Source organism: Neophocaena asiaeorientalis, unplaced genomic scaffold, assembly GCF_003031525.2.
Source record: "Neophocaena asiaeorientalis asiaeorientalis breed wild unplaced genomic scaffold, Neophocaena_asiaeorientalis_V1.1 scaffold30, whole genome shotgun sequence".
In the NCBI taxonomy this organism is placed as follows: Eukaryota; Metazoa; Chordata; class Mammalia; order Artiodactyla; family Phocoenidae; genus Neophocaena; species Neophocaena asiaeorientalis.
In genome coordinates this window covers 14,219,170-14,239,225 of record NW_020174923.1, presented here as the reverse complement: position 1 = coordinate 14,239,225, position 20,056 = coordinate 14,219,170, and the positions used below count along the sequence as shown (strand labels likewise).

Below are 20,056 nucleotides of genomic sequence, written 5' to 3'. Positions count from 1 at the left end.
ATAACTTTAAAAAATAAGCATAACTAACATGGTTTTGTATCCTTTTTAAAAAACAGATTTATTGAGATATAATTCACATACCATACAATTCACCCATTTAAACAGCATCATCAGTGGCATTGGTATATTCAGAGTGTGAGGGCATCACCACAATCAATTTTAGAATATCTTCATCACCCCCAAAGAAACCCTGTACCCACGAGCGGTCATTCCCCATTCCTCCCAGCTCCATCCCCACCAGCCCAAGGCAACTAACGACATATCTGTCGCAGTGAATCTGCCTATTCTGGACATTTCACATAAATGGAATCACACAATATGTGTTCCTTTGTGGCTGACTTCTTGCACAAAGCATGATGTTTTCAAGGTCATCCATGCTGTAGCATGTATCAGTACATCATTCCTTTTTATTATGGAATAATATTCTATTATGTGTATGTACCACACTTTGTCCATTCTTCAACTGAGGGATATTTGAGTTGTTTTCCACTTCTTGCTATTGTGAATAACACTGCTATGAACAGTTGTGTACAAGTTTTTGTGTGGACCTAGATTTTCATTCATTTCTCTTGGATATACACATAGGAGTGGAACTCCTGGATCATAAACCTCTATGTTTAACTTTCTGAGGAACCACCAACTGCTTTCCACAGCAGCTGCATCATTTTACATTCTCACTGTTACAAGGGTTCCGGTTTCTCCACATCCTCATGAATCATTGTTATTATCTGTCTTTTTTATTCTAGCCATCCTAGTGGTTTGGACGTGGCATTGCATTATAGCTTTGATTTGCATTTCCCTGATGGCTAATGACTGAATATCTTTTCATACTCTTACTGGCCAGTTGTATATCTTCTTTGCAGAAATATCTATCCAGATCCTTTGCCCATTTCTTAATTGGGTTATTTACCTTTTATTATTGAATTACAGGAGTCCTTTATACATTCTGGGTACAAAACCCTTAGACATATGATTTGCAAGCTCTGTGGGTTGTCTTTTCATGTTCTTGATAGTACTGTTTGCACACAAAAGTTTGTAATTTTGATGAAGTCCAATTTACCTATTTTTTCTTTGGTTGTGTGTATTTTTGGTATCTGATCTTAGAAGTCTTTACACCTAGCCCCAATTCACAGAGATTTACTCCTATATTTTATTTGAAGAGTTTCATAGTTTTAGCTCTTGCCTTAAGGTCCATGATCCATTTTGAGTTAATTTTTGTATACGGTGTGAGGGAGGGGTCTGACCTCATTCTTTTGCATGTGGATGTCCAGTTGCCCCAGCACTATTTGTTGAAAAGACTATTCTTTCCCCCACTGAACTGTCTTGGCACTCTTGTCTGTAATCTTCCTAAAATTTATTTTTAAATTGGATATATGGCTTTATATTTTTTACTTATTGTATGATAAACACTTTGCAATTCTACTTTTAAATGTTTAAAAAGCTGACTCTGAGCTTGGAAAGGGGAAGCCTTGGGAAACCATTCTGCCAATTAAGATTTCCTGGTTTCTGTTTGATTCCTGTTTGCTTTGTTGAGTTCTTATCTCCTGATAACACCAAAGAGGATGTAGTATCTTATGATCCAGTTTGTAGGTAACAAGATAATTAGTGGAACTAGCAATAATGGAGACAGGACTCTCCAAACCTGGGGCAACCTACATGACCTTTAAGTATTCCTGAAAACCTTGCATTGAAAAGGAGCGTGGCAGTGCCTGATGTGATCTGAACACCAGAGCCTCACACTTGGTGAACAAGCACAGCACTGCCTCACCAATGGTCCTCCCTCCCAGGCAGGCTGCTTCAGGGCATAAAGAACTAGTAGCCTCCCTGGCCTCACACCTTTGAGTAAATCCACAGGCTGCCCGTGGGGTCTCCCTTCCTGAGGTACCAACACTAGGGGTAATACTATCCCACCTTTAGACATTTCTTAAAAGAGTTTCTTCATTTTCTTAATTGCTGTTTATATCTTCTCCACCTCAGCAAGATGATCAAGCTCTGGGTCTCCTCAGCCAGCCTCATGGTCTCACTATTCTAGAGGTGAAGCTGCCTGAGAAGAGAGAAAATGGCGCCAAGATCACAGGGGTTTGGAGACTTCAGAGGCTGGTACAGTCTGTGTTTGTGAGATAAAGCGGAGTCACAGGGCTCAGCGACCGATCACTAATCACTAAACATCGGGAGAACCAGGCCCTTCCTCCAAAAGAGCAGTATTTTATAATTCAAATGTTGAGCTCCAAAGTGATTTCAGAATCCCCCAAACTTGTTTTTAATTATTATGGGTAAGAATAACTACGAGAAGTGTTCTAGCATTGTTTAATACAAACCTAGTCTATGTCTACTAATTATCACCGGCTGTTTTTAACATTGGTTTGGCTCCTAAGCACCAGTGGCCCTACTCACCTCCTGACCCAGTTTAGCACTGGGCCATGTGTGAGAAAGGAGGCTGAGTGTGTGGAAGGCGCCGTTAGACCTGGAGCCCTCAGGGTGAGAGATGCTTTGAACGTGGCCTGTAAGAAGCAGCAGCAGGGTGGGGCAAAGGCTGGTGCTGTGTCCTAAGCTCCTTGTATAGAAGAGGAGGGGGCATGCTACCCTGGGTAAGCGTCTGGGTGGTGCCGACACTGATGAAGTGACAGTGTAACTTGAAGAGGTGTCAAAGGTTCCTTTGTGTCTCTGAGCCCTTTCAGTTCCTCTTGGACTCATGACAGCAGAGGCAATATGAACCCAAAGAAATAACCTGGTCGTCTTTGGCAGGAAGGATGAGCACTAATGACCACGTCCAAAAGGTTCACATTTGGCAAAATTGTGGGGAAACAGGCATTCTTATTACCAGTGGGAATGAACACTGGTGCAACCCTTATGGAGAGGCATTTGGCAATATCTAACAAAACTACATGTGAGTTTACATTCTGACATTCTCGTAAGACATCACCTTGAAGATATACCCGCAACAACACAAAAATACACATATACAAGGTTGTTCATTGCAGCACTGTTTGTAATTGCAAAATATTACAAACCACACATACGCCCATATAAGAGAATGAATATACTATGGAACATTCACACAATGGAGTCAGTCTTTGCAGTTGCTGAAAAACAAGAGGAAGGGGAGATATCTAAGAACTGATGTGGAGTGATTTCCAGAATGTACTGGTAAGTGAAAAAAGCGTGCAAAAGAGTATCCATGGCGTGCCACCCTTTGAGTAAGACAGGAGGGGAAATGAACCCAGAGAGGATGAGCCAGAGACTAATGAGACCGGTTCACTACTGGGGTGGGGGTGGGGGGATGGCATGGATGAATAGAAGGAAAAGGGCAGGGGAGACGGCACTTTTCTGAATATGTCTTTGTACAGTTTTGGTTTTTGGAACCATGTTAATGCTTCACAGGAACAGAAAAGAAAAGAAAATTAAAGAGGGGGTGGGGGAAGGTCCTCATTTGCTCGAATTACAGAATTAAAGAGAAATAAAACTAGTAAAGAACTATCTCCACTGAAAAGGAAAGCATGAAAAGTAATAAAAAGAGCATAGGAATAAATACTGTAGCAGACCTTATTTCTCAAAAATGGTGCAATGATACTTCCCATCCCAGATGCTCTTCTAAGAATTTGCTACTCCCTCAGCTCAGCAGAGGTGGAATCTATGCCCCTCTCCTTGAAGCTGGGAGGGCTTTTTGACTACTTTGACTAATGGAGCAGGAAGGAAGTGACATTACTTTACTTCTGAGATTAGGTCATAAAAAGCCCACCTGGCTCTTTCTCTAGGGACACTTGTGCTTGAAACCCAGTCACCACACTGAAGGAAGCCCAGGCCACATGGGGAAGAACCAAGGCCCACAGCCCCCAGCCCTAGCTGAGCTCCCAGCCACCACCCAGCAACTACTTGCCAGCCATGCAAGTGCCATCTTGGAAGCAGGTCCTCCAGCCCCCCGTCCAGCCTCCCCAGCTGACACTGCGTGGAACAGAGAGAAGGTTTTACTGCTAGGCCCAGTCAAATTACAAATCTGTGAGCAAAATAAATCACTGTTATTGTTTTAAGTCATCCCATTTGGGGCTATTTGTTACACAGCAATAGATAACTAAAACATACACCTATACCTTATTCATGACTGTCTCTACTACCAGACCACTCCTGAGAGCCAGGACGCGGCCCACACATGCTTCAGGCAGGCCAAGTGGACATGGGAGCCCAGCGCTAAAGCTCACGCACTTGCTTCAAAAGCCCCTCTTTCAAAGACAGTTGCCTGTGTTCACACAATTCTGGCTCTCTGGTTACCTAGCCCATGCAGATTAGAACCATTAGATTAGGGGTAGGGGTGGGAGATGAGGATAAGCACTCAAGGAAAGGCAACTAGAAGGACACACACTAACACCAGCCAACAGACAAGTGACAGAAAATGCTGCAGAGTCTGTGGTCTGGGATGGTTCAGACGGGGGTGAAAGGCCTGACCTCGATAGCCCTGCAGGACAACAGGCCTGAATTTCCATGTGTTGTATTAAGTCTTTAAATCACCAGGAAAAAGATTAAATCATCCCTGCCTGCTCTGCCTAAGGGGGACAGGAAGCGCAATGTGGTTTTTAAAGACTTTAATCAGACTTAACTTAGAAGATGAAAAGAAGGTTCTGGTGTTTAAAGGGGTTAAGTGCTAAGTACCTGGAAAAAAGGTTTGTACCAGAGACACCCCCACCCCACCCCAGCGACAGCAGCGCAAGGTTGAGGGGTCAGGCTCTGTGCCAGCAGGACCTCCCAGGCCCTCCTGGGGCTTCCACAGACCCCAGTGATTACACGATACAACAGGCACATGTAACACATACTGAGGAAGCGATGTTCTAAAACTTTTGTTTTTTTAATTTACAGAACTCTTTTTTAAAAAGCATTTATTTATTAGATCCTTTTCTTACATCACACAATTCTCCTCCTGATTTTCCTGAGTCTAATGAGAATCCAGACAGCTGACAGGCCAGGCAGAAAGGGAATTAGGGGGAGTGGGACTCACTGTTGGTAAACAGGACATTTCCAGAGCAGTTTTCTATTACCCCGCTCTAGCTTAGAGGGAAGTCTACTTCCCACGCTAGCTGGTAACTTAGGTTAGAGAGAGAGGCGGTGGGTCAGAGGCCAGCAAAGGCATATGGTCTTTTTTGGCCCTGACAAAGTAGGCTGGGTGAAGGTTCTGGGGCCTCTTCCACACTGAAGAGGGTCAACAGAATGACTAAAGCCTGAAAGCACAAAGAGGATGGTACCAAATGCTTCCCGTTAACAGAAATACAGTCACTATAAGAGGTTAAACACTTTAGTAACTGAACATGGAAGAAACAGGCTTCGTGCTCCACGGGCGGGAGGCTGTGCCTCAGAACCTGAGGGGGCGTAGTGGCTGGAGGCCTCAGGTCAAGCACAGTCTGAGAATGACCCACCAAGACGGCAGTCCTGGCAGCCAAAGGGCCTCGGAGTCTCAGAGCAGGTTTTGTGCACTCCATCACTTAGCAACTGTGACATTAAGCTACTTCTGTGAAGTTTGGTTTCTCCATCTATAATATGGAGAGAATACCACCTGGTTTGCAAGACTGTTCAAGGGATCAGAGTAATTCTATTACAGTGTCTTACAGACTCTGACATATGGCAGCTTATATTAGTCATCTTATCACAAATGATCTTGAGTCAATGTCCAGCTTGTTACATTTTGCAAATAATGCATATGGTAAACCTTCAAAAGCCCTAGACAGAGCTGAGGAGTCTGAGAATTTGAGTATACAATGGTTATTAAGGAATTAGATCTCTATTGCTAATGATTCTGTGAATTTCCCTACTGATGGCCCAGTTGCTCAGGTCAAAAGCTAGGGGTAATCTCTGACTCCTTTGGTTCTCCCCATCCCACATGGAACTCATCTGCAAATCCAGCCAGCTCCCCTCCAACAGTATCCCCAAGGCCGCCGCTTCTCACCACTTGCTATGACCACCTCAGCCTAGCCCCTTCCTCCTGCTGCCCCTTCTCCAGTCTCCACGGAGAGCCACGTGACTTTTTACACTCAAGTCAGATCAACATCAGCCCCTGCTCAAAACCCTCCCAGGGCCTCCCATGACCTCATCGGACGAGGAATTGATCCGACAAGGCCCTGCCTCTGTCCCTTGCTCACTGTCACCTACACTGACCTCACCACAGTTCCTTGAATACTCCAACCACAGGCCTGCTTCAGGGCCTTTGTACTTTCTGGTCCCCGCACCTGGAATGCTCCTCTCACACAGATCGCCAGGGCTCACTCTCTCACTTTGGTCAGGTCTCCGCCCAAATGTCACGTCCTCAAAGAGGCTGTCCTCGACCCCAATCTAAAACAGCAGTTCTGGTCACTTTCCATCCTCCCTTATTTGTCTTTATTTTCAGGCTTAATGGTACCTGATGTTTGCTGCTTGCTGCTTGCTGTCTCCGTGACTAGAGTCCAAGCTCCCTAAGAGCACAGCCCCCATCTGTCTGGTTCAGCACTGTGTCCTCAATGCCTAGAACAGGGCCTGGTACAAAAGAGGCGCTCAAAGGGCTTATGTATGAGGAAACGAATCTAAGAGCAAAAAAGCTACCCCCAGGCAGCCAGCTTTACCTTCTTCCCAGCTGTGGGGCTGCTCTCCGCACTCTGCGCTGGGCTCCTTTGGGGGCTTCGGTTTTCTTGGGGGACACACCTGGCCATGTACACCCCGTAGTCCAGAAGCATCTTCTGCCGTACACTGCCCGCTAGCTCCTTCTGCTTCGGCTGGGGCATGATCTCCTCCACGCTGCCCTTGCTGCTGCTGCGGCTGTGGGTCAGGTGCCCCGAGGGACTGTTGTGTCTGCTGTGTGATGGCAAAACCCCTGGAGCAAAGAAGTGATGGCTGTTAACACAGATGAGGAAAACGACGGCAAAGGAAATGGAACACAGAGCAAACTCCACTGGGTACAGTTGAAAAGCAGCTAAAATGCTATAAATGACTATTTAAAATATACATATTTATAAGGTTATTTCCCACCCTGAAAGACACCTTCCATTGTAATGATAGATAACTTTTTAGAACAGTTTTTATTCTTCTTGAAGACAATTCAGAGGAATGGGAGCCATGATACATATCTGGTAGGTACCTTTTTCTTTTTTTCTGGTGCTCTCTTGGGGTCAGATGAAGGACTGACACAGCCCAAGGGGCACACAGAAAGTGGGCAGAAAGCTAACTGGAATTGCCGTAAGCTGTGGATGGACAAACATCTTTCATTCATTCATTCAACACATTTTTCATCGAGCACTTTCTCTGGGCCAACTCCACATTAAAAAGAATGATAAGACATACACAGTCCCTGCCCTTGAACTCGGGCACCTAGGCAAATAAAGCACAATTTTCTGTAATAAGCACCATGCTGAAGCATGACCAAAGGACTTTCAGGGCAGAAGGGACAGGGTGAGTCCCTCTGCCCAAGAGCCGAGAGGCGCTTCCTCCAGCAGTGACTTTCACAGACAGTGACCTCTGGACTGCCCCTTGAAGAAACAGTTGGCATTTTCCCAGCCTAGGTGGGGGAAGAGCATTCCAGGTAGAGGGAACAGCATACGCAAAAAGCAATGACAGGGCACAGTATGTCTGGAGGACGGTGAGAGATTCAGTGCTGTTCCAAGCAAAGTACATGGGACAGAGGGACAGGAAATGAGCAGAGGGGCGGGGTAATCGATGGCAGAAGCAGTGAGTCAGGAGGCCAAGGATTCTGTGCTTCGATGGCAATCTCAGGCGTGGAGGCCATGTTGAAGGCCAGGAGCTTGAGAGCATAAGCTGCCTTCTCACTGGCCTTCTTATTATAACTAGGGTTCTCCTTCTGCTGCTTCTCTCAGAGGAGCCACAGTACATAAACATAAATATTGATATAATCTTTAAGGAACCAGCAAAGGCAAAAACAATACATCTGCAAATGGTTCCATCACTGGTTAAATGATTCAGTACAAAGTATTGCAGTGAGCAGCCTAGAAGGCAAATAATCCATGAATACACCTTAGGTGGCAGACAGTCATCAATTCACGGTGGTCTTCCTCTCTTCCTACCCGGGACTCTCTCTTGATTCTCCCACGGGCCCTTTAAAAATACATAAGCATTTAGCACACGTCATTACCTGGTTTACTTCCAGAGACACCAGGTGGCTTCCTGGTTTCCAACTTCAGCTTAGATGCCAGAATAAATCTCCTAAACCACTCCTCTTTTTCTCGGCCAGTTCTCCCAAAGAGATAGAGTATCTGATCTCGCTGGCCAGATCGTGTTCCCTCCTGAGGGTGGGTTGGCTTCTTAGGGTCCTCGCCTCCCAACTCCCTCTCAGCTGGTGGCTTTTCTTCAGAAGTCTCTTTATCAGTCTGGGCCTTAGACATAAAGTCATCTTGTCGACCAAGCTCGATACAAATGGGGTACTTTTTATTCCAGATTCGCTTTCGAGCCAAACTTTTAGGCACAAGATAAATCTACAGAGAAAGGGAAAGGATTTACACTCTAAATTAAGAATTGGCTACACTGTGCATTACTACTATGCAGAGCACAAATGCAAACTTCATAGTATTTTTGACTAAAATGATGAACGTGAAAGAATTACCACCTGTCCATAACGTGACTTCAGAAACTAGAATTTTTAGAAATGACTTATCTTTCAAAATAATTCCAGAAAGTAGATATTCAAGAATTTCGCATGAGTTACAAATATCTACGATTTTCAGGTAACAGTAGCAGATTATTTAATGGATTATCATCAACTAAGTTTGGATATCGACTGAGTTTAATGACCCTAGGCCAAACCTAAGCTGGGGGGAAAAAGAAGAATTTATTAAATTAGATCTTGATGGGAAGCTCAAGTTTATCAACCACAAGTTAAGAATAAATTCGTCAAAAAACTATTTTAAATAATTCTGCCATTTTGGAGAAACTCAAAGATCACTCACAAGATTTACAAGAAAAGAGAACCTATAGCTTTTTAGAATAACAAATAATTTACGTTTCTCAAAAGCAGAAGTATACTTTATCAAAATGTGGTTATTTTGCATAATTTTCCATAATTTTCACATTTACAGAGCTTGCGTTAGTTATTAGCCTAGCACCACCACACGTGGCTTTTGTTTGACCAAAAAAACTAACTCTCAGCGTCAGAAGAGTGTATGATGCCTTTGCTTCTCAGAGTGTGGGCTGTGGACCAGCAGCATGGATATCACCTGGGAGCTCATAAACATGCAGACTCCCAGGCCCTGCTCATAGTTGCTGAATCAGATTCTGTACTTTGAAAGACGCTCAGGTGATTCATATTCACATTAATGTTTGAGAGGCACTGCTCTAAATTACACTAATACTTTAAACACACAACCCTTTAAGGGGAAAAATTACAGTAAAGCATCCAAGATTCCAAATGCTTTTCATTCACCTAAGCTTCCAAATTAGTTGGGCTCACCTTGCTGTCGGACAGGTCGTAGATTTTCTGGCTGACGTAGGTCACCTCTGGCTTTGTTTCATTGTAGCTTGCCCTCCTGGATATATTTTTATTGGGCTTTGAAAGCCTTACGGTCCCACCCTCAAGTCGAACAAAGACTGAATGTGTCAAAGTCGCATGGTAAGTTTCTGGATCATAGTTGTAAATCTCATTCATCCATCCCTGATGGAGAAAAACTTCCTTTAGTAAAATCAGAATAAACAGACACCTGATTCAGTATGAAAATGATGACCACTCTGGTATTCAGGGCACTGAAACCAAACTTGACTACGATGCCAGTATTAACTTACTGATGACAAGAGGTTGCTGAGACAAGTCTCTGAGCTTGAAGGATAATTGTGCTGAGGGGTGATTTGGTATGTTTTTGTTAACTAAAAACCTGGATTTAGGGGAAGAATGACAATGTCCATTTTCCTAAATAATTAAAGCTTTTGTTTCTTTTCTTTAAAGCTGAAAGGCAAATCAGGAAACCCAAAAGTTTAGTTCATGTAAATAGAAGAAGTTGTCTCAGCCTGACCTCCTCTGGGGACAAGTAATCCCACCCAGTCTGGCCTTCTTAATTAAGCAGACACAGCCCACCTGCAAACAATCTTTGAAATTTCACAGACCATATTAACTCATGTTACCATACCACTCCCCATTTCTATCTCAGTGAAATCACATAGTAAAGCAGATGATCGAGACTTAGGCATTAAATAAATCACAGATATGATCAATGGTATGTCAAAATTCAAAGATATATAGTAACTTAAATGTTTAAGAATTATATGTTAATTAATATGTTTAAGAATCAACGTATGAGTACAGAGAGCAAACATGTTGAAGGTATGAACAACACACAAAACCCTTACACACAACAGAACAGTGCTAAAGCTAGTCTCATAGCTGTAATCAGTATTCATCATTTAACACTCTGCCAGCCCCACGGTACTTTTTCAGATGACATGGGTGGTCCAGATCTCTTTAAAAGAAGTTCTCTAGGGAATTTTAATTACTGTGTTCCCACTCCCCTCACTTTATGTCTTTGAAATGAGCAGAGAAATGCTGAAGATCACTACAGTAGAGTTGGGATTGTCATTCTTCTCAAGGAATAGCCATTTCCATGGTGAGTATTTGAGCCTCACACTAAAATCTTGAATTAAGAGCCTCGGCAAGTGAGGGATGCTCAAAATTCTCTTTTATTCATTCATCCATTCAGCCAAACATGCAGTGAATCTTTCTATGTGCCAAGCAGTGTGTCAGGAGTTGATACAAAGATTTTAAAAAGAATAGCATTTTCTCCACACCCTCTCCAGCATTCACTGTTTGTAGATTTTTTTGATGATGGCCATTCAGACCGGTGTGAGGTGATACCTCACTGTAGTTTTGATTTGCGTTTCTCTAATGATTACTGATGTTGAGTATGGAGGTTCCTTAAAAAACTAAAAATAGAACTACCATATGACCCAGCAATCCCACTACTGGGCATATATCCTGAGAAAACCATAATTCAAAAAGAGACATGTACCACAACGTTCACTGCAGCACTATTAACAATAGCCAGGACATGGAAGTAACCTAAGTGTCCATCAACAGATGAATGGATAAAGATGTGGCACATATATACAATGGAATATTACTCAACCATAAAAAGAAACGAAATTGAGTTATTTGTAGTGTGGTGGATGGACCTTGAGTCTGTCATATAGAGTGAAGTAAGTCAGAAAGAGAAAAACAAATACCGTATGCTAACACATATATATGGAACCTAAAAAAAAAAAAAAAAAGGTTCTGATGAACCTAGGGGCAGGACAGGAATAAAGACGCAGATGTAGAGGATGGACCTGAGGTCATGGGGAGGGGGAAGGATAAGCTGGGATGAAGTGAGAGAGTGGCATGGACATATATACACTACCAAATGTAAAACAGGTAGCTAGTGGGAAGCAGCTGCATAGCACAGGGAGATCAGCTCGGTGCTCTGTGACCACCTAGAGGGGTGGGATAGGGAGGGTGGGAGGGAGATGCTAGAGGGAGGGAATATGTATACATATAGCTGATACACTTTGTTATATAGCAGAAACTAACACAACATTGTAAAGCAATTATACTCCAGTAAAGACGTTTAAAAACAACAACAACAACATTCTTGACCCAAGGGTACTCCCAGAACAGTAGAGAAGAACTGGTCTTCATTTCACCATCCTATGACCCCACTAGAGTAACTATTTTAAAAAAGTCCTCACAAAGAATATCCTGAGTGTGTTATTGGAAATAAAAACAGACAAACATGCTTCTTTATCATTGGGGGTATGTGTGTGTGTGTGTGTGTGTGTGTGTGTGTGTGTGTGTGTGAAATTTATGAGCCAATTATATGGATTTATACACCTCAGTAGATCTTTTGCATGAGCTAGGAATATCTCACCCTCTTCCCAATGAGTCATTGCATCTATTAAAAAATGTTGGATGAGTAAGCAGTGGCCATGGGAAGAGAGTGTAATCTAGGTGTTTGTAAAGAAACAGCAATGATCAAAGCAATGAAGCAAAAAAGGGGACAAGCGATACAGAGCACAGTGAGGCCTGAAGTGGACTGAACTGTTGGAGCATCAGTTTGGGTGGGCTTATTTTGCTAAGTATAGAACTAAGCATGGTTTTTGGTTCACAATTTTTGTCTTTTTCTTTAGTCTGTTATTATGGTGAAGTACGTTCATTGATTTTTGAATGTTGAACAGTTCGCATTCTTGGGAAGATTATGCATGGGTCATGACGTGCTGAAGCTGGACTATACCAGCTCATGAGAGCTGATTCTACACATCTTTTCCCAACTCCACATTCAGTGACCTTATGTTGGTAACTTGCAACTGGCCACGGTGGGAGATTTACACCATGGAAATCAGTACAAAGAGGGCTCCCCCCACCAGCCGGAGAGCCAGTTTACCAGCACAACACTATTATTATCCTTTATATACACTGCTGAATTTGGTTCGCTAGTGCTTTGTTCATTTGTCCAAGTGCATGAAGGAAGTTGGTCTATAGTCTTTTTGCAGTATCTTTTGGTATTATTATCTAGCCTCATAAAATGAGCTGGGAAGTGTTCCTTCTATTTTCTGGAGGAGTTTGTGTAGAATTAATATTTCTTCCTTAAAGGTTTGGTAAATTCGCCATGGAAGCCATGTGGGTCCGGAGTTTTCTTTGTAGAAAGGTTTTAAACTATGAATTCAATTTCTTTAGTTACTATTGGACTATTCAGGTTATCTAGTTCTTCTTGAGTGGGCTTTGATAGTTTATCTTATAAGGAAATTTGTCTGTTTCATCTAAGTTATCCAGCTTCTGGGCATAATGTTTTTTGTAATATTTCCCTATTATTCTTTTAATGTCTGTAGAGTCTGTAGTGATGTCCTTTCTTTCAGTCCTGATATTGGTAACATTTCTTCTTTTCTAATATAATCATTTATTGCTATTAATTTATCTCTAAGCACTGCATCAGCTGCAATTTTTGATTTGCTGTATTTTCAATTTTATTCAATTGAAAATATTTTCTACTTTCCATTGTGACTATCTTTGGACCCATGGCTAATCAGAAGTATGTTTAATTTCCAAATATTTGCGAATTTTCCAGACATCTTTCGGTTATTGTTTTCTAGTTTACTTCCATTATAGTCAGAGAACTTGCTTTGTATAATTTCAGTTCTTTTCAACTTGTTAAGGTTTGTTTTATGGCCCAGAATATCGTCTATCTGGGGAATGTTCCATGTACACTAAAAAAAAAATATGCATTCTGCTGTTGTTGGGTAGAGTTTTCTATAAATGTATGTATTTGTCTTTTTAAACACAAACATTTTTCGCTAAACATCTCCTGACATATAATCCACAGTTCTCTTTTTATCCAATTTGGTTGCAGAAAATACTTTCTTACATATAACAGGTTTACTAGGCTTAAAGTTCTAAAGGCAACTAGATTAATAGAGAACTTGCAGCAGATCTGATTTTTCTAGGCTGCTTCAGAGCCATGCTCAAGGCCAGGTTGAGTTTACATGCAGTGCTACTAAAACCAAGAAGAATCCATGGAGGGAGGGAAGGAGGGACTGGTGCTTAAGAAGTTCTAACGGTCAAGGAATAACTATGAAATTAAAATAGCAACTTGCTATCAGTGTCCTTTATAAGCCATTTGGCCATATGGTCCCCACCTGGGATTGCTCTTTTGAGTCATTTCACTCTGAATGTATACCTCCTGGCTAAAGCAGAGGCTACTTGAGGATACAGAATATGTGTGATACATTTGTGGGTCCATCACAGCATCTTAGCTGAGATGCTCACCCTTTATTTAAAGACTTTTGAATTATGACAATCATAATTTGATATGACAAACATTTCTGCAATAATATCTCCATATAAAATATTTTTCATTAGTTCCCAGCTATGTTAGATTATAGTAGACATATAAAAAAGGCAATAGAACTAACACGGTTCTGGAATTTTCGACAAAATTCCCAACATTACAGTTATCATCCAGTCACCATCAGACTAGAAAGGCTGAAGGGAAAAAAAGACAAGCTTTATACTATGAAGTTACTCCTAAATAATAAGACAGCCTCTGAGAAACAGAGTAATTTTTAGAGAATTCCCCCTTTTCGAAACTCCTGCGACTGGACAGATTATTTGATTTATGAATTAAGAGAAATTTAGGAATAAAAGATTGTTTCTACCCAATTGCTTTCATTTTTTCTTTCCTAAGTCAGAAAACGCAGAATTACTCAGGGAAGCACTCACTATCCAATGGAAATACAACATGAGCCATAAATGTGCATCATGAAAACATGTAAATTGTCTAGTAGCCACACTAAAAAAGAAAAAAGCAGGTGAAATTAATTTTAACAATGTATTTTATTTAACCCAATATATCCAAATTATCATTTCAACATGTAATAAATATTAAAAATTATTAATAAGATTTTACATTCTTTGTTTTGTACTGTCTTCAAAATCCATCATGTATTTTACACTTAGAGCACATCCCAGTTCAAACTAGCTACACTTCCCTGCTCAACGGCCAAATGTGGCTGGTGTCTACTCTACTAGACAGCCCATGCCCAATTCTTGGGTTCCAGCTTTTCAGACCTAGACACTGGGCTCAACCAGGATGGTCAAAACCCTCCTCTTTCCTTACTGACACTTCCATACATGCAGGTTTATGCAGTGTTAGTAGGTGCTTTACCTAACTGAATGAGAAGATAATCTAAACCTGTCTCCAGGTGAAACATTCTATTTTAGAAATTCAAAACCCCTTTAAAAAGCTAACATCAAATATTAAAAACTCAGGAATAAGAACAAAAGTAATCTAGGTAAAAGGCTAAAGTTTTTAAAACTCTTATAGTTCTATAAGATCATTAAAAGATACTCAACTTGTGAACAAACTTACATAACACTTTTAGCTTATTCCTTTGATTTTTACTAGAAAAAAGACAAGACACAGGCACGCGTGTTGGGACACAAGCCCTGCATCAGCTCATCCGTTTACAGGCTTGCTCAGGTGAAGAGCCATCACTCTGCACTAGTCTAAGAAACAGCTGCTCAGTTTTTGTTCCTCATCAAATTCTTACATCTGGTTAACAAGAGCAACTGTTTCCAAGTGCTTCAGGGACTGGTTTTTAGCCACAAAGCCAGGCTCTTGACCCAGCAGCCTGAGCTACCACCTGAGCCCTCTACAGAGTTCTCACTGGGCCACAGCCTGTGTCCGCCCACGTGGCCACAGTTCTGAGATGAGATGTGGCTGTCCTTCTTTGCTGACAGCTCTGACAGGGACAGGTCACCCTCTACCACGGACCAAGCTGCAAGAACACTAGAACACTAGCCTGATTCCCAGGAATATGGAGAAGAGTTTCAAGTCCTCCACAGCTCAAAACCACAGGACCCTGCCTGCCCCACTGGAGGAGACAGTGGTGAGAGGCAGGGGTAGGCCTAGGAAGAGAATCCAGGAGCTGCTTTTCCTTGGGAAAGCCCGAGCAGGCAAACTCCCTTCTTCAAGCTGGGATTGGAGCTGGCTTGACCCTCCTCCTCCCAACCCCCATCCTTTCACAATCACCTGTGGCTGAGCTCTAAACACAAAGGCACCTGTGGGTTCTCCTTCCCTTTTATCTTCACATTTCCTCCTTCCTGCGGGTACCGTGTTAAAAATCTATCAGAGGCTAAAGTCCACAGCTGCCAAAACCAAATACATACAACTCACAAATCAGGATTTGAACTGCACATCTATTGTGAACAATCATTTGTTAGCTTCAGTGAGACTGGATCCTTGATCTTACTTGATTACATGAAGGGCTGCTGGTCCAAACACAGGCACTGAAGCCAACCCACATCCATTAGCAGAACAGCAAAGAGCCTGAAACAATTGGGTTCCAATCCTGGCTTGACTACTTACCGCCTAGTTGGATGATGCTTAGCCTGAGACCCTTGGTTTTCTCACCTGTAGAAGGGTCCTGCACACCTTACTTCCCAACTTCATGCATCCCTGGTCCCCACCTCCCACTCTGCTCAAGCCATAATGACTTTCTCCACGATAACAGCACCTTGTTGAGGTACAGTCTGCATATAGAAAAGGAACAAATCTTATGCATATGATTTTTTAAATACCGATATTAATATTCGTTATAATAGCTGGCATTTAAGCTCACATTATGATCCTGGCTCTCACATGCATTATCTCCTTTACTTCTGCCAATTCCCTAAGAATTTGCAGGTGAGGAAAGCGGTGAGCGAGGTTAAGAGATTTGCTTAGACAGGGGTTAAAAAAGTGGTCTGTGGAGTGGCAAATCTGGGACTTAAACCAAGTCTGCCTGACTACGAGGTCCAGGCTCCTACCCCACTTCCACAGCACAGCCCCACCTTTAGTCTGGCTAACTCCTGGTCATCCCTCAGGTCATGGCAAAGATGACGCTTCTCCTCGGAAGCTTCCCTGATTACCTAGGCTCAGTTCTCTGTTACCTTCCTCCTATCACTGTATTCATTAACTGCCTGGTTTGCTTAACTACAAACTCAAGACAATCACAGTTGTAACAAATGTTTGTCAACTGAATACATAAATGTAGCCTAATTCAGAGGGTGGCTGTGAGGATTAAATAAAATCTGTAAAGCACATGTAAGTAGGACAGACTGGTGTGCTCATCACGGCCTGTAGGGATAGTTGTGGCTGCACAGGTGGAGAGAAGGAATGAGTTGAGATCCTACTAAGCACAGGGAACTGTAGGGCTTATTTGAAATAGAAGACGTGGTCCCTGTTCCTGAAGAGAAACACCAAATTATTATCGCACCAAAGAGCACAGAACAGGGACTGCCCTGGTGGTGCAGCGGTTAAGAATCTGCCTGCCAACACAGGGGACACAGGTTCGAGCCCTGGTCCCGGAAGATCCCACATGCCACGGAGCAACTAAGCCCATGTGCCACAACTACTGAGCATGCGCTCTAGAGCTCGCGAGCCACAATGACTGAGACTGTGCTCTAGAGCCCCCAAGCCACAACTACTGCGCCTGCATGCTACAACTACTGAGCCTGTGCACCACAACTACTGAAGCCTGCACGCCTAGAGCCCGTGCTCTGCAACAAAGAGAAGCCACTGCAATGAGAAACCCGCGCACCGCAACGAAGAGTAGCCCCTGCTCGCCGCAACTAGAGAAAGCCCTAACACAGCCAAAAATAAATAAAATTTAAAAAAAAAGGAGCACAGAACAAGAAAAGAAGTAACCTCAGAAAGACAACGAAGAGTAAAAATTGTTAAAGCTTTTCAGGACAGAAACTGAATTAGCCACTTCTTATCTATAGAGGAGAGGGCAGTGTTGTGACTAGAGCCCAGGTGTCCTGACTCCCACGTAGGGTTCTTTCTGGAACATTACAAGCTTTGATAGGAAACCCGGAGAGAATCACAAGAGCTGCTGCTTAACCCACATTGTCAGGCATCCAGGATGCAGACTGGCCACTGGGAGGCTCAGGCCAACAGGTGGCCAGGCACGACTGCTTTCCGAGTTCCCTGTTCTGCCCCCTAATGCACCCCTACTGACTCAAATCCAGGTTGCCCTTGCAGGAAGCAATTACCCAGTGCAAACCCTGATTGCCTTTTTTTTTTTTGTGGCCCATGCAGCGTGTGGGATCATAGTCCCCCGACCAGGGATCCAACCTGCAGCTCCTGCAGCAGAAGCATGGAATCTTAACCACTGGACCACCAGGGAAGTCCCCTGACTGCCTTTGGATACTACCAATCAGCTAAATTTTACCTGGGGCTTGACCTACTCCCTGGGTTAAGCTGCACATGGAATTTCCACACCTAAGCGACCAAATATCCAATCTTGTGAGCAGTGCAGCAACTCCAAGGTCTTCATCGTGTTCCCCAAATAGTGACCAACTGTCCACTGCGCAGCTGTTCTAAAAGTCTTCACCCTGAATTCCTTACCAAGTAAGATCTTTCTCCAACTTTGTTTCGTTATGTGGGTGGGTCTAAAGAGGTACAGATACAGTTAGCAACTCATTCCATTTCAACAACTCCACTAAAGAACTCAGAGATGCTCTCAACCCACACTAGAGCGTCTCAGACAAGCCTTGTTTCTTTCTGACGTTGGAACTGTCAAAACAGAGACAGTGCCCGCCACTGGGGGACAATGACCGCAGTCAGCTGGGCTGCAGCTGTCTGGCCCACAGACTGGTCCTGTGATCCCAGTTGTAAAAGGTCAGGGGTTTCTCTTCAATTCTCCGCTGGATTTAGAAGCCATGTCTGGCTGAAAGTACAAACCACAATCTATAAAGGGACGCGTTTAATACTTGGAAAGATTAAAAGCTACAATGAACCTTTTGCAAAATAATAAAGTCTGGAAGAATTATTATTGTGTTCACTTTCAGTTACAGTGCCAGTCAGGAGGTCAAGGCCAATGCTCTCTTCACCAGCTTGATGCTCAGGTGACCAAAGAAATGTGCCATCCCTCTGGCCTGAGGACGCAATGGGGATTTCTCTATCTTCAGTGCGTGGGGTGCCTGGGCTGACACCCTCCTGTCACGTGGTTGTGCTGGCCTCAAGGCCCCTGCCGCTCAGATCCCCTGCATCATTCCTTCATCTACTCTATCAGGGAAGGAGCAAATCCTAAACATAAGAACAGAGCCAGGACCCACAAGGTCCCTTGCCGCTGAAAAACATCTCTGAAAAATCACACAAAAGTGTGATTATTTTTCATTTGTCTCCCAAACTAAAACATAAGCAGGGCTTTCTCTTTGCCAGGCTCAAACCCTTTTTGATGTGTTAATGGTTTAGAACTGGAGTCATCAGTCAAAACATAATATCACAGGTCATGGACTTAGAGAATACGGCAGGAACAGTCTACTAAACTTTACAGAACTTTAGATGCTAATTTGACTTTACCCATGAAAGACAGACCTACAGACAGAACTCACACTATGAATGATAGCCTCAAGCAAATAGTCAACATTCAAAATAAATGCTGATTGAAGACAGTATCTTAAAAAAAAAAGTACATTAAAGGAGGGAAGCGCCAGCATCAATACTATCCACATCCTCCAACTGCCTGCTTCAAGGTCACCTTCACAGTAGTGTCACCAGACACACTGGAGTCAGGGCTTAAGCCACAGTCTCTGCCTGGGAAAATGGCCTTTATCCTAGTTTTTCCTATCCTTTAGGGCAGCACCTTGTAAATTCAGGTATGTGACTTGGCAGACAGTGGTAGAGGTAGGAGATAACAAGCATGTAAATTAGACAGAAAAACAACATCATATCAGATGAACCAATAAAATAATCAAGGTCTGAGTTATGTGAATACACGATAAACATTAAATCACATTAACAAGTGTTGAAATTATAAAATAGATCAGCAAGCAAATAAATTAGTAGATCAGCTTTAGATCACATATCCTGTCAGTTAAATTTTTCTGAGTATATACTCAGAATGTAGACATTTACTTATAAATTATATACATGTTCTAATATAATACAGCTTTTATAAAAATTAAAAATAGAAATAAAGAGCAAAAAATGAAATAATTAGCCTTTTCACTATTAGTTTTGGCTTTCTGACAGCTTTGTACTATCTTCAGCTGACACATCAAGGCTCAATATATATACTTAGGGTGAGGCTCACTGTTAATGATAATGGATGTAAATCCGTATTTCAAACAGTCTTCTTGATAATTTCCAAGGATTTTGACCAAAGGTCAACATATGGTCATCTGTATGTTAAATATTAGCAAGGCTTTTTTACGTTCTTATAGATAAAAAGAGTAAAAATATATACAAAAAGAAACTTTAATATTTTCTTCTTGGATCGTGCCTTCAGCAACCCATTTTGGAAACCACTGAAAGGAGAAACAGAATGAATCAGAGTTCACAAGAGCCTCTGGGGCATCAACATGACAACATGCTCATGCCCTGGGGCCATCCTGCTTACAATCTCCTTGTCTTTGGGGGGATGGCAAACGAAAGGCTAATTATTGCACAATAAGAACAATCTTCGATGGATTTTGTATCTTCTTTATATATTACATATAAAATTTAGAAGTGAAATGGTATATAGCATTGATATTTTTTCATGATTAATACTTTACTTTTCAAAAAAAACATGATTTGAGAAATCTCAGACCCAC

At 42.5% G+C, this 20,056-nt stretch overlaps 1 protein-coding gene across 4 annotated transcripts in view; it reads right to left on the bottom strand.

Moving 5' to 3' along the window:
- TEX2 (testis expressed 2) overlaps positions 1–20,056 on the bottom strand; it is a 108,122-nt gene that overhangs the window by 32,346 nt on the left and 55,720 nt on the right. For all 4 annotated transcript variants that reach the window (XM_024760746.1, XM_024760748.1, XM_024760749.1 and 1 more), the window contains exons 3-5: positions 9,410–9,610; positions 8,099–8,438; positions 6,579–6,826 (exon numbers count right to left, since the gene is read on the bottom strand). In XM_024760746.1, the coding sequence (XP_024616514.1) occupies positions 6,579–6,826; positions 8,099–8,438; positions 9,410–9,610 (789 nt within the window). The remainder of the gene's footprint in view (positions 1–6,578; positions 6,827–8,098; positions 8,439–9,409; positions 9,611–20,056) is intronic.